At 41.2% G+C, this 13,990-nt stretch overlaps 1 protein-coding gene across 1 annotated transcript in view; it reads left to right on the top strand.

Annotated features, from left to right (window-relative positions):
- Nucleotides 1–8,094, top strand: part of SKOR2 (SKI family transcriptional corepressor 2) — a 42,141-nt gene extending 34,047 nt beyond the window's left edge. Inside the window, exons 7-8 of the mRNA XM_086373416.1 lie at nt 1,503–1,568; nt 7,372–8,094. Coding sequence (XP_086229542.1) covers nt 1,503–1,565 — 63 coding nt within the window. The 3' untranslated portion in view covers nt 1,566–1,568; nt 7,372–8,094. The remainder of the gene's footprint in view (nt 1–1,502; nt 1,569–7,371) is intronic.
- Nucleotides 8,095–13,990: the final 5,896 nt, after the last annotated feature.

The following is a 13,990-nucleotide window of genomic DNA, read 5'->3' as shown; positions in this document are numbered from 1 at the left end:
TGAGAATGCTTTTTAAACGCAAGAGTGACCCAAATGCATGTTATTAGGTAATTTTCTATACCCCAAGGTTTACATCTTTGCCACTTGTTATCCTAAATAATAGAATTCCATTCAAGGCTCTGTGATAGCATTCATCTAAAGAGAGAGGTGATCCGTGGATTTGGGGCATATTGTTTCATACAACATAGTGGAAAATCAAGGTTCAAGTATGTCTCTGTTAATAGCAGGTATAGCATAACACAGAGTGAAAAGACGAGGTACCTAGAGTAGGTCCCTGTGTAACTGTTCTTGTCATAGTTATCTAGCTGACCTTAGCTCTTGTCCTAAAATGTGAGGTTAGGACGCTGAACGTTTTATGGTCCTGTATGAAGCAACGTCGGTGCTGCTATTCTGCCCTTTATCGGATATGACTCTATCGTATACATCCATGTTGTAGTTGTGTATCTAGACACTGAGACAGTTATTTTCGTTTCTCTTTCTTTTTCATCAAAAAGACTGTTTGATTTGACAAACTGGTTATTATGGCCAACTGATGCAGTTAATTTAGTCACTAGCATCACTGTAGATTTGTAGCTCCTTCCCGTTAATAAAGGTTCATATTTATGCACCGGTAGCTCAGGAGAACAAAACATAAATATACTGGGAATGTGAGGAATGTCTCAAACAAGACACAAAATATTGCTTAATTGAGTGGCTATAATTTTATTTCCTTCGCTGCTTTTACCTCATATCAGCCATAGTTCATATTACATTCTAGAGGGCTGAGTGTTTCTTTAAATGTAAAATAGACTTATATCACTAGAATTCTGAATTTAATCTTGTAATAATGAAGGTAAGTAACATAACTGGATTTAATGGAGAGGCAAATCTAAATAATATTATACATGTAGTCCAGTTTCAGTTGTTTGAATTTTCTAGCATATCAAGTGAGATGGACTTTCATTCAAAGCCCCGGTATTGAAAAGTATTTTTCAAGTTTCAGGTAGAATTCTCAAGGGTCATATTTCCATTCAGTGCAATTATTTCTGATGCTTCTTAGTAGTTACTGGGAAATTACCCAGAGTAATAGTTTTCATTTAGTTAGTTAATCTTATTTGTGATTTATAATGAGATATTTGATCGCTGTAGTTAAATGAAAAGTTACATTGAACTAGCTTGTAATCACATTCTTGTTTGTGACCTTGGACGTAAGAATACCATATTATTAAATGCAAGTTTTTTTTTTAACTTCTTAAGTCAAATGTCACATAGGAACCTCAGAGACTAGCTGTAGCAACAGTCTAGTGTGATCATCTGTTCTGTCCTCAAATGCTTTCTAATGGGCCTTAGGAATGCTGTATCCCAGAAGCGCCACACTGCTGGGGAGGATGGAGACCTTTTCTCCTCAGGGCAGATCCACTGACATTCAAATCGCTAGGCACAATGAAGGGTAAGGGTCTCCATTACACATCTGTCTCCAAGTTTAGCTCACCTGGAGAGTTTTGCTTGTTTTTATCTTACAGATTCCCTATGCAGCGAGCTTGATCAGGAAAGAAAAGCTTGGTGCCCATCTCAGCAAAAGCTAAAAGGTGAGCTCACCAGAGAAAACTCTCTGAGTTGCTTGCTTGTGTTCCTCACTGATGTACTTGATGGTAGCCCCCTGGCACCGGGAGCTGGGTGGTGCTGCATCCTGTGTTTAAGCTGATACACTGCTGAACTTCATTCTGGGCCTGGGACTTCCTTAATAAAAAGCTAAGTGCATCTTACAAATTCTGCAGAAATTTTCTAAAGCTAAGGAAATTCTCAAGTCAGTCTTGCACATGCGATCTTCATTCTGTTTTGAGGTTTTCTGCTCCTTCTGGTTCCTCCTAACACCCCGATTCCCGGTATGCTGAAGGAAATCAAAATGTCTAAAGCCGTGCTTATTATGTTTCTTCTTCTTTGCTCTCTTCTTTGCTCAAATTCTTGCTGAAATCCAGCTTTCAGTGAGTTACTGGCAGATGGTGCTGTGAATAACCGCAGGCGACATAGACCTTCGAGAACTTCTTCTGCACGTTTAGCCATTCATTCTTTTATAAAACAGTCCTTGTTTCTCTACAGATGAAGCCGGATCCAATGTCACATATCTGGCAACAATTTAAAAGACAAGAATTCTGGACACCTAGGGGAAAGAAGACAGTAAAAGTTCAATGACCGTATTCAGTTCAGTTCAGTTCAGTTCAATCGCTCAGTCGTGTCCGACTCTTTGTGACCCCATGAACTGCAGCACGCCAGGCCTCCCTGTCCATCACCAACTCCCGGAGTTTACCCAAACTCATGTCCATTGAGTCGGTGAAGCCATCCAACCATCTCATCTTCTGTCGTCCCCTTCTCCCCATGCCCTCAATCTTTCCCAGCATCAGGGTCTTTTCCAATGAGTCAGATCTTCGCATCAGGTGGCCAAAATATTGGAGTTTCAGCTTCAACATCAGTCCTTGCTATGAACACCCAGGACTAATCTCCTTTAGGATGGACTTGTTGAATCTCCTTGCAGTCCAAGGGACTCTCAAGAGTCTTCTCCAACACCACAGTTCAAAATACTCAGAATATACCTAAACATTTCAAAAACAACTTTTTATGATATAGAAGAAGATATATATAATTATTAGAACTGAAAGAATGCAAAGCTAGGACACTGTTGTTTTTGTAGAAATACGTTAAAATGACCTAGCAGCTAGAACAGCTAAATCAGTGAAAAACTCAGATGTCAGAAGTGGTGTTTGTGCGTGCTCGTGGCCAACTAGGATTGTGGTCATTTATCAATTTTATTCATTCCCATCTGAATAATTCTACCCACTCCTTCCCTCTGGAACCTATTTTCAATTCAATAGAATTTATTGGCAAAAAAGAAAAATAATTCTATGCAATGCAGGTTCGTGGTTCCTTTTCTTTCCTTCATGTTTCTCTTCTGCCTATCACAAGCTTCCTCTACTATGCACGCATGACAGTTCTACTTCTTGCCATCATCTTTATTAGTGATGTATGCATGCATGCTAAGAGGCTTCAGTCAGGTCCAACTGTTTGTGACCTTGTGGACTGTAGCACACCAGGCTGTTCTGTCCAGGGGATTCTCCAGGCAGAAATACTGGAGTGGGTTGCCATGCCCTCCTCCCGGGGATCTTCCCGACCCAGGGATCGAACCCACGTCTCTTACATCTCCTGCATTGGCAGGTGGGTTCTTTACCACTAGCACTGTCTGGGAAGCCCCTTATTAGTGATAATCTTCAGTATTTGTCTTAAACAATTGTACGTATGTCACATTTCATTAGGAGCTCAAAATTCTTTCCAAGACAATCTCTCATTCATATGCTTTCCCTTAATTTTATGCACAGGGACTCGAGATACGGTGAAGAGAGATATGATGTTTTATGTCTCTGTTGCAAAACCAGGAAGAGATTCTAGGCTTCCTGACTTTAAGTGCAGTATCCCATGGATGGAGGAGCCTGGTAGGCTGCAGTCCATGGGGTTGCTGAAAGTTGGACATGACTGAGCGACTTCACTTTCACTTTTCACTTTCCTGCATTGGAGAAGGAAATGGCAACCCACTCCAGTGTTCTTGCCTGGAGAATCCCAGGGACGGGGGAGCCTGGTGGGCTGCCATCTATGGGGTCGCACAGAGTTGGACACTACTGAAGTGACTTAGCAGCAGCAGCAACTTAGTCCTTATACAGTGACTTCTGTGAGCAGATGTTTAGCAACAGAGTTGCTTGGATAATAAGTCATTCTGTTTTGAGACACTCAGATATTGTCATTCTGTTTCCGTCTCCATGAAGTCATACACTTACACAAATGCACCTGTGAGTTTGGCTTCATTCTGTACATTCAGGTATTTGTCTTAAGTCTGAAGTTGATTTGAGTGCTTTCTTTCTCACTTTTATAGACCAGGTTTGTCCCAGCAGTGTGAAATAAATAATTTTAGGACATTAAGTCTAATAAATCTTAATGCAGGGTATCAAGGTAATCAGAGCAAGAATCATCCAAAGGAATACTGATAAGCCCATATATATAAAAGCTTGAAAATATCAAACTACTTTTCTTTCAAATCAAAGAGTAAATACTGGAATGTGCTTTTAAAGTAACCTTTTCACTGAAGTATAGCACAGTCACCAAAGGCTACAAATCACCGAGTTCTACAAGTCGTGAAGTCAAGAACTCAAAGCTCAGTGAACTCGCTTGGGTTCTAACACCTTGTGCCTCTTTCCAGTCACTCCCCTGACCCCAGAAGACTGGGTTTGCTTGTTTTTGAACTTTAGCAAAGGACATTATAGGGAACATTCTCTTGTATCTGGCTTTTTTCACTCCACCTTTATTAGACTGTAGTTTGATTTATACTTAGGGACTTCAATAAACTCTTTTTACCCGTCCACTTCCCCAATTCATCTTCTCTACTTGTCGCACATGAGCTGCTCTCCACCTACAAAATGAAGACCTACCACCCAGAAACCACGCCTTTGATGGTGGCATAGTGTACAGCGAGGTGGGAAAAAAAAAGATTGATTTGTGTTTAGTAAGTAATGCTTCCTCCATGCTGGTTTTGTTTCCATCCTTGCAGACAACAGGGATTTCTCTAAGTAGACCCTGGTGCTTTCAGAAGATTAGTGGTTACTTAAATGCTGAGCTAAATCAGCCAAGCAGAGAATCACAACCATATTGTTAGAGGCAGTATTTGATTCTCAACATGCCAAGCCTGCAAGGAATTACCCCAGGAGAGATGACAAAATAAAAATCATTACACCAAGGGAGAGAGACAAATTCTGTCTTGCTGAGTGACCACAGGTTTCCAAATTAGGGACTGATGCATTAATGTCTTACGCAAGAGTGACCTTAAGGTAGTGTGCTGTGTTCTTGCCACCCAGTGGATTCCAGTGTGACTATTAGGAGGAGGAAGCTTTTCAAAACCACAGGCAGTCCACTTAATAAGCTGAGCAAGTACTGCCACATATCACTGCCCTACAAATCTTGTTTGTCCTGCATTAGGACACCAGAGATTCCATGTCAAATTAAAATAAAAGTCCACCCATACCAAGGGACTAACTATGCAGTTCCATTAGAAGAGCCAAATTGTGTTTTTAACAAGACCAACCTCAAAATTTAGGTGTGTACACTGAATAACTCTTAATTTTCCCTTGATAACTCCTTACAGATCCATTATCCATGGATTCATCGAAACCTTTCTTCAACCTAGGCATAGCTCCCTTTGGGGCAATGAATTCTATTTGTTTAGCTGCCAGCTGTGTAAACTGTAGGTTATTTATTTTCAACTACCTCCTAAAACAAGCCCTTGTTGGTTAGACATTGTACTGTTCTGTGCATTCGCTTTATCATGAGCTCACAAGTACCATGGAAGTGATTTGAAAAATATTGCAACATGTTGTGCAAATTATCCTTTCATCTGGAACTGTTTTTAACACCGGAATTATTCCTGATGGTCTTTCTTACCTTCAGTCATTAATGCGCCCCAGTTCCTACACAGATGTTACAGTGTAATGTGTGTGAAATCTACACCACAAATAAAAATGTCATGATGTTAACACCAATTCAATATTACTTTACATTCTTTTTTCCCAAACTCCGTTTAACATTATACAAATGTCATCCCTGTGACTCAGTGAAACACTTGTGTCTTTCACAGAGAACAGGATCATTTTTTACAAGAAAAAAGTGAATCATAGGTATGGCTCATTCATAGTCATACAGAAACTTGCTGAACAAGCTGGAAATAATAATAACTGGCATTCACTGAGCACTAACCATGCCAGATACTTGGTCAAATTCTCTGCCACATTCTCTCTTTTGATCTTTACAACTCTTTATGGTTGATCCTATTACTGTCTCCATTTCATACATGAGATCACAGAGGTTCAGTGAGGTCACTTAGCTAGAAAGTGACAAAGCCAGGATTCAATACAGGTCTGTTTAACACTAAGCCCCTTCTCTGTCTTTCCAGGATCATTGGGCTGGTTTTGAAAGAGTCTGGCTTCTAAATCTGACACTACTACCCTATGTCATCTTAAGGAATTTCATTTACTATCTTTGAGGCTCCTTCTTATCTATGAAATGTGGATGGCCAAACCTGATCAAAACCTCCATCAGTTGTAAATGTTGACTGTCACTCTTGAATGCCAGTCTTCTGCCAAATTCTCTCTTTCCCACAAACGAGCTGTTTTTATTAAAGTCTGTTCAAAACCCTAGATAATACCCAAGGGTATAACCCACCTACTTTTGGCCTTCTTTCTGCATTTTTCTTCATCACTGATTGCCTCTTTACATCCTTCTAGAGAGTTTGAAAATATGATTTTTTTCCCTATGCTAACAACATCTAGCTCTTTAGTAAACTCCTATCATTTTTACTGCACTTCTGGGATAACTGCTATTAAAAAATGGCAAGAAAAAGGCCTTAAAAGGGTTTGGAGAAATTGTAATTGAACACTTTGTGTTTTCCTTTTGTAACAATCAAAAATAAAGGGTTAGGGCTGGGTAGCATGTCTATTTCTCTCCTTTGATGTCAAATAAGAGTCTCCATTGAGAATGAGAGTGTGCTACCATATTTGTGTGTGTGTATGTGTGTGTGTGTGTGTGTGTGTGCGCACGTGCGTGCTCAGTAGCTCGGTTGTGACTAAGTGCTTTATGTCAACTATTTTATCTTCACACCAGCCTATTGAGAGAAGTACTGCTACTCTCTTCATTCTACAGCTGAGCATACTGAAATGCAGAGATGAGTCGGTTGTGTAGCCTCACTGCTAACAAGCGGCAGGATCTGACCCAGGTTGCCCACACTTCATCCACTGTCCTCTGACTTGTAACCTGAAATCATGACTTAATTCACATCTTACATTATCAGTTATAAATACACAGTTAATAAACCGATCCAGTGGTCCCATTGATGTTGAATGGCAAAACCTCCAGTCATACCTCTAGAGCTGCCCTAACACCCAGAACAAGAAAAACAGATACTACTTGGACCATCCAGCCAAAGCCAGCAGGGCACCAGTGCCTGTAACTCTGTCTGCCCCTTTACCACAGGCTGTCTGTCTTAATGTTTGCTCACAACAAATCGGAGTCTCTGGAACCCAACAAAATGACCTTACTGTGAAGTAAGGGTAGCAAACCGACAGGCTCTGATGTAATAGTTCTAGTTCGGCTCAGTGTCAGCAGAGATGTATAATCTAAGGTAGCAGGCAAACACGTGGGGAAAGGATGATGCTTTCATGGTCACTTGTTGAAACATTTTTATCTAAACTGTACTAAAGATGTCTGCTTTTAAGGATATATTGGATATTACTTTAAATGTTTTAAAATTATCTGATTGTATCATACTGAGGTTGTCATTCTGTGCTTTTTGTCTTATCCCAGGCGCACAGAACCACTTCCTCTTGTGCTCTTGTAAGATACAGCCTGCCCCTGAGCACTTGGGACCCGCACAGAGACTGCAAATGGAAAGGGCTTGGGAATGAGATAGAAAGTCAGGTTCGGGAGAACCCAAGGACAAGTGACCTCAAAGCAGCGTGGACAACCATGTAAATTAGACTGTAGCGGCCATTCACTCGTGGGGGGAGGGGGGAGCCAACCAGAGCAGTCAATGCTTGTCGCATCTTTTGGTGGAACCAAAGTTCGAGTCTGTGATTTTAAAGGCCAACCGAACCCAGAGCGTGGGAGTGCTGTTAGCCAACTGGGGTGGGAAACCCATGGACAGTCCCGGGGGATCTCAGGGCTGCACAATTGGAGAGAGCAGCTCTACAAGACTGCCTTTTGCATCTGAAGAAGTGATTCTTGGAGAAAAGATAACACGAGACCTGTCCTAGGAGCGGGGATCATGTTTCAGCAGCTAGGATGGTATCGGCTGTATGAACCTGCTTTTCCTAGCAAACTGGACAGACTTGTGTGTGGCCCCTTCCTCTCTGGTACTTTGCCTGCTGTATGAATGAAGATTGTATTCCTCTGGAAATATTTTACAGTCTAATATTGAGTGTAATTAAGAATATAATCATGTTATCAAAAATGGTATTTAACTCTGTTGTAGTTTCTTTAACATTCATGTGGATAAAAAGTCTATAATAAAAAAACTATGAAGTAAAAGTTGTGTTCATGTAATTATAAACATCTGCTTAGGGGCAACACTAATACTTTTTAGAGTTATTTTGGCTTAAAATGTTTGAGTACATTATTTTTGGAAATGGAATTCCTTCAGAAATGGTTATTAAAGTCTAAGTTTGCCTTTGGCCATTGTCAGCAGCTGGAGTCCTCCCCATCATGATGGTATCTTTGTATGGATAAGGAAAGGTTATAAATTTTGACTATGTCTTCTAACAGTATTGGTGAGGGAGTCAGTAGTGTGCCTTTCTCCTTACTGTGATGTTGAATCAAAGTCCGTGAGATAATTTTATGCCAAAAATTCTGCCTCTCAGATGAAAGAGATAGGCCAAAATGGTGACCCTCTGGAGCCAGGATTTCTAAATTCTGAGTTGAATGGAAGTCTAGTGGATGTGAGAGTGGATGCCCTCCTGCCCTGGAATTGCTAAAGACCATCCTAACTGAAGAGGCATCTCACCAATGGCATCCCTTGACAGACTTCAGATGAAGTTTAAAACGCATTGCCATGATATTTAATACTTATCCCCCACCATCTTCATTATCATGAACTATCAACACAAGCTTCACAATTAGCCCACCTTTGAGATAAATTTTCTTATCCTTATCTGCTGCATTAAGAAACCAAAGGAGGGAAACTCATTAGTGATTTTCTTCCCAGCCCATGAAGGATGGGAAGCTGGATCAGAGAAGGGATATAAACAAAGTCCTGGGGTCTGAGGACAGGTCCCCAGTGACACTAGCAAAAAACAACATGAAGATGCTGCATCTGACCGCCAAGAGGAGGTTGTTCTTCCAGGAGCCCGGGCGTGGGGCTCGCACAGCCTTTCAGGCATGACACACATTTCTGAAACTGGCACCCATGCTTGGCACGAGGAGAGAAGCTGGTCAGTCAAGCTGATGGAGAATTGTCTCCTACAGAGGCTCTAGATTACACTTAGGGATGGAAGCCTAGCATCCTTAGCTTTGTACTCTAAGCCAATAACACCGGAGGTGACAGAAAATTACCAGGAAAGGCACAGACCTGTCTTCATGACCAGCCACCAGGGGACAGCAGAGGTCATCTTCTCCAGAAACTAAGGGACCAGATAACTTTTCAGAGTAAGAGCAGAAGATCCAGAGGAGCAATAACTAAAGACTTGCAGATGAATTTAAAGTCTTTTTCTTAAGCAGCCATGTAAACAAGGTGGGCCACAGTATATAGGGTCTCAAAGAGTCGGATACAACTGAAGTGACTTAGCACGCATGCAAGCAAGACTGAAATGTCATTTTTTTCTTTCCAGTTGCAGCTTTATTTGTCTCAGAGTTATTAGTGCTAAAATACCGGCAAATGATCTTGCAGCAAAAGAAAAATTAGAACCAGATAACTTAAAATATGTCTGAGAGCCTAGACAAGTTATTCATGGCATAGCCCTGAATTGAGTTAATGGTCAAGCTCAGAGTGGGAGACCATTGACCTCTGCTGCTAGAATGCTGAAACTACATTAGTGCCTTGTGGATCTCCAGCTAAATTCCAGGTTCCATGGAAGCCCAGCTCTGCGGCTTTCCTTGAGTGCTGGAGACTCCTGTTCCTTTTTCTCGTGGCCTCAGAGTCCCCCCATCTTTCAAGGTTTTTTGTTTTCTTTTTAATCAGACTGAGTCTTTTCCTCACAAACACTGGTGCTTATCAGTCCTCCATGCAACTCTGAAGTTACTCATGAAAATCTTCAGAAGGAAATCCAGCATATAATATGGAAACATCAATAACCCATTTATTTTCTCGTTGAGCAGAGTAAATGCCTCCTCTCTGTTCTAGCGCCGTATCCTAGCAATGCTTGATGCTTCTAAGTTGGAACAAAAAGAATTTGTCCCTAAAACTTGATGTGATTGTGTTATCTGAGCTGCCTTGTGGAGACAGAACATCCATCTAGAATACCACATGGAGCTAAAAATAAAGCTACCCTCCAGAAGGACAAATAAAATCCTTGGCTCCATGAAATGACAACCAAAAGACACTGTATTCTTTATTTCAACTATTTTATCATTCCAAGGTTAGCCCACATATTAGTAAATGTAGAATATGAGCATTGCAAATGAAAGTTCTATTTTAATCCCAAATGAAATTATAAGATCAGAAAAGGCAATAGCAAATCAAAGCAGAAGTCCCAGCCCATTCTATTGGGATAGACCAGACAGTTCAGACTGATGCTTTTGATCCTCAGAATGCCTGAGAATTGCTCATCTATTTGCCACAGGCAAGGAGAATGGGACATCATATCCCAATTTCCTTAAATTGTGCAAGAAGTATAGCCTCAGCTCTTTGGAAAATAGACAAGAATTCTCTCCTAGCTACAGGGGATATAAATGAGAAGAGAGGAACACTTTCATTTATGGGTAAGAGTTTAAAGCAGCCTTGGTCAGCAGTGAGGAAGGTCAGAGAAGAGGAAAACCATAGCCATTCTAAGGACAGGTAACCATGTCATTCATTGGGGTAAAAGTGAAAGTGTTAGTTGCTCAGTCATGTCCGACTTTTTGCGATCCCATGGATTGCAGCCTGCCAGCCTCCTCTGTTCATGGAATTCCCCAGACAAGAATACTGGAGTAGGTAGCCATGCTCTTCTCCAGGGGATCTTCCCCACCCAGGAATCAAACCTGGGTCTCCCGCACTGCAGGTACTTCCAGCCAATTTCAGGCCAGATGAAGAGAGCTCCTTTGTCTCACTCTACAAGTTGAGTGCACAAAGCTCAAGTGTGACCATCTTACAAGATTCCCCATACACAACTATGTCACAGTTTGCAATTATATACTCTTTCTGGGGAGGTATACACCGTAAACTATATAAGGGCAGGGAAGGTTTGTTTCAGCTCACTACCATCTCCCTAGTGCTGAGAATAGTCTATGGCGTGCAGTAGCTATACCAAACATTCTTTGCTGAACAAGTTGAGTGAATCTCATTTGTTTTCTTTGGGCCACTCATAAGAGTCACTCATTTCACTGTTACTACTTTAAACTCAAAGAATTTTGACATTTCATTTGGTTTCAGATGCCTCTATGTGGCAAATTGCTGGTTGCTCTCCAACAGACTACTCTCAGACAGCAATACACCTTGATAAAATACTGCCTTTCCCAGCTTACATGCTGTCAGATGTGGCCAAGATGATGGAGGTAGAAATATGTGGAACTTTCAAGAGGGTCCCCTCAAAAGAGTTTGATTAATTAGGCAGTGTCTCTCTTTCCTGATGTATGTAATGTGGAGGAAGCCTCGGAAGTCTTCTTGGACCATGAAGGTGATTTTTGAGACAGAAGGTATATGCTAGTGTGGCACAGAAGGATAATAGAAGCCTGGGTCCCTGACAGCTACTGAGCCCCCATTCCAACTCTGGAGTGTCCACTTCCAAGCTTCTTTTGTATTGGAGAAAAATGAGGTTCTATCTTGTTTAACCACTGCTATTTTAGATGTTCTGTTAACTCTAACTGATTACAAAACCCTTTTCTCTATTTGGGAGCTCTGATCAGCCAATAGTAACACAACTTCCTGTTTGTGTGACAACTTTCCAATATGTATTTATTCTGGTTACATCATTTTACCTTCTCATTAGCCCATTGATTTAGCTAAAGGAAGTCACAGGGTTTTGAAGTCTATTTAGTTGCTGAGTAAAGTCTCAAATCCAGTTCTTATGACCATGGACAGCTTTTCCTACTCAATCTCTTGGCTCCATCATCACAGCTGAGCAGGATTACAACCTGTCTGGTATCCCTGACTGCAATATAGACTGGTAAAGATGAGGGGGCCCTGATGCTGGGAAAGACTGAAGACAAAAGGAGAAGGGGCAGCAGAGGGTGAGATGGTTGGATAGCATCACTGACTCAATGGACATGAATATGAGCAAACTCAAATTGATAGTGAAGGACAGAGGAGCCTGGTGTGTTGCAGTCCATGGGATCAAGAGTCAGACATGACTTAGCGACTGAACAATAACAAAGATGGGGGAAGGGGCTGGACCTGAACTTGATCTGCTCCCCACAGTAGCACAGAAACTGGGTTGGGAAGGTACATTGTTGGAAAGGCAAGTAAAGCCATGACCAGATACCTAGCCAGGACCCCACAAGGGAATAGAGCTCCATAGCACAGGCGTCTCTGAAGCAGGAGGCTGTTGATCATCATTACCCATGATAACAGGCCCCTGCTGCTGACCTGGCCTTCATGGGCAGATTTCAGCCTCAGGGAAAAACACCACTGAGAACAAATAGTGTGGTGAGGAGCAAGCTCACTCCTTGAGGCTGGGATGGGCCAGACGGAGAGAGATTTGGCTCAGGAACCCATATGGACACTGGTTCTCCTATTCAGAGGGCAGCAAGGTAAGCTTGGGATCAGATGGTAGCCCTGAGACTCCAGACTTGGGCCACCACACAAGACTAGAAGAGAGCTAAAGCTTTGCAAGTGCTTCTTGACTCCAGGCTCTGAAGCAGTATTATGGCTTTGGGAGGGGGAATAGAAAGAGGGCTGGTTTAGAGCTGAGAAGGGATGGGAAGAACAATAAGAGCTGAAAATATTTTCTGCAAATTTCCAGACCAGGCCTAGTATACATGTAATTTAGAGGTAATAAAATCAAGTTACCTAAAGTAAATAATCATTCTGAAAATTCACAACTCGGTCCTAAATTAAGAACTTCCCTGAAAGCGTTGGTAATGTCTGGAGTTTTCAAATAATAAAATTCATTCTTCTCATCCAACTTTTATATCATCTCACTATTAAGGACAGTGGCTTCCTGCATGATTGTTAATGATGGCTTTCTTTATTATATTTTAGACCATTTAGCAAAGTTTATTGATTTATACTTCCTTGTAATTAGTTGTAGTGATTAAAATAGCTTTTATGGCCCTCTAGAGATTGACTTTATAAAGAATCAACATTTCCCCCAAATCATGTGCTTTAAAAACATGGTTAAATACTCTTTGAATTCAATACTAAACCATCATTGGTGAAACTGTGATTTTATATATAGTTGCTTTCTCATCCCTCTACTTATATGGCACTATCACCCAATTACTTGGCAGCCAGTAATAATAAAAGCAGCCAACTTTCAAGGAGTGATGACAGTAAGCAGAACATTGTACTAAGTGTCTTAAAGCATTATTTCATTTAATCCTCTCAATAACCCTCTGAGGCAGAGACTACAGTTCTTAACTATTTAATTGAAACTGGAAGGAGTTAAGTCACTCAGCTGGTAAGTGGAAAATTAGAAATTTGAACCTTTCACCATTGTGACATTAACCTCTGCTTTTAACCACTAAACTCCGCTGCTTGCTACTGAGTGAGCCAAGCAAGACGCCCTGTACATGGGTGAATTGGGAGCCCCCTGACTGACATAATCTGAAGGGTGCTGGAGACCGCTTGTAAACAAAAATATCTCCCCTCACCAACTTCACTTGAAGCTGAAATCCCACCAGTTAGCATGATTTTTTTGACTTAGGTATTATATGTTTCTAGAAAGATAAACTCTCTAAGACACTGCTACTTGAAGTATAGTCTGTCACAGAGCTAGAACAATAAAAATGAAAATACAGAAATAAATCCTAGTGACCTTGGGTAAGGCAATGGTTCCTTAATTATAATACTTAAAGCAGAAGAGACAAAAGAAAAATAGGTAAATTGGACTTCATGAAAATTACAAACTTTGGTGCTATAGATGATACCATCAAAAAAGCTAAAAGAGCTTAGAGAAAATGTCTGCAAATCTTGTACCTGACAAGGGATTATCCAGAATATGTAAAGAACTCTTGGGAACTCCCTGGTGGTCCAATGGTTAGGCGCTTTCATTGCTGAGGCCCAGGTTCAATCCCTGGTCAGGGAAATGAGGCCCCACAAGCCTCACGGAGCAGGAAAAAAAAAAAACCAACTCTT

The sequence above is a fragment of the Bos grunniens genome, chromosome 24 (assembly GCF_055505025.1).
Source record: "Bos grunniens cultivar Pamir isolate PY7600 chromosome 24, Bosgru_T2T1.0, whole genome shotgun sequence".
Classification (NCBI taxonomy): Eukaryota; Metazoa; Chordata; class Mammalia; order Artiodactyla; family Bovidae; genus Bos; species Bos grunniens.
Note: the sequence above shows the minus strand (reverse complement) of the source record. Positions and strands in the feature narration are given on the sequence as shown.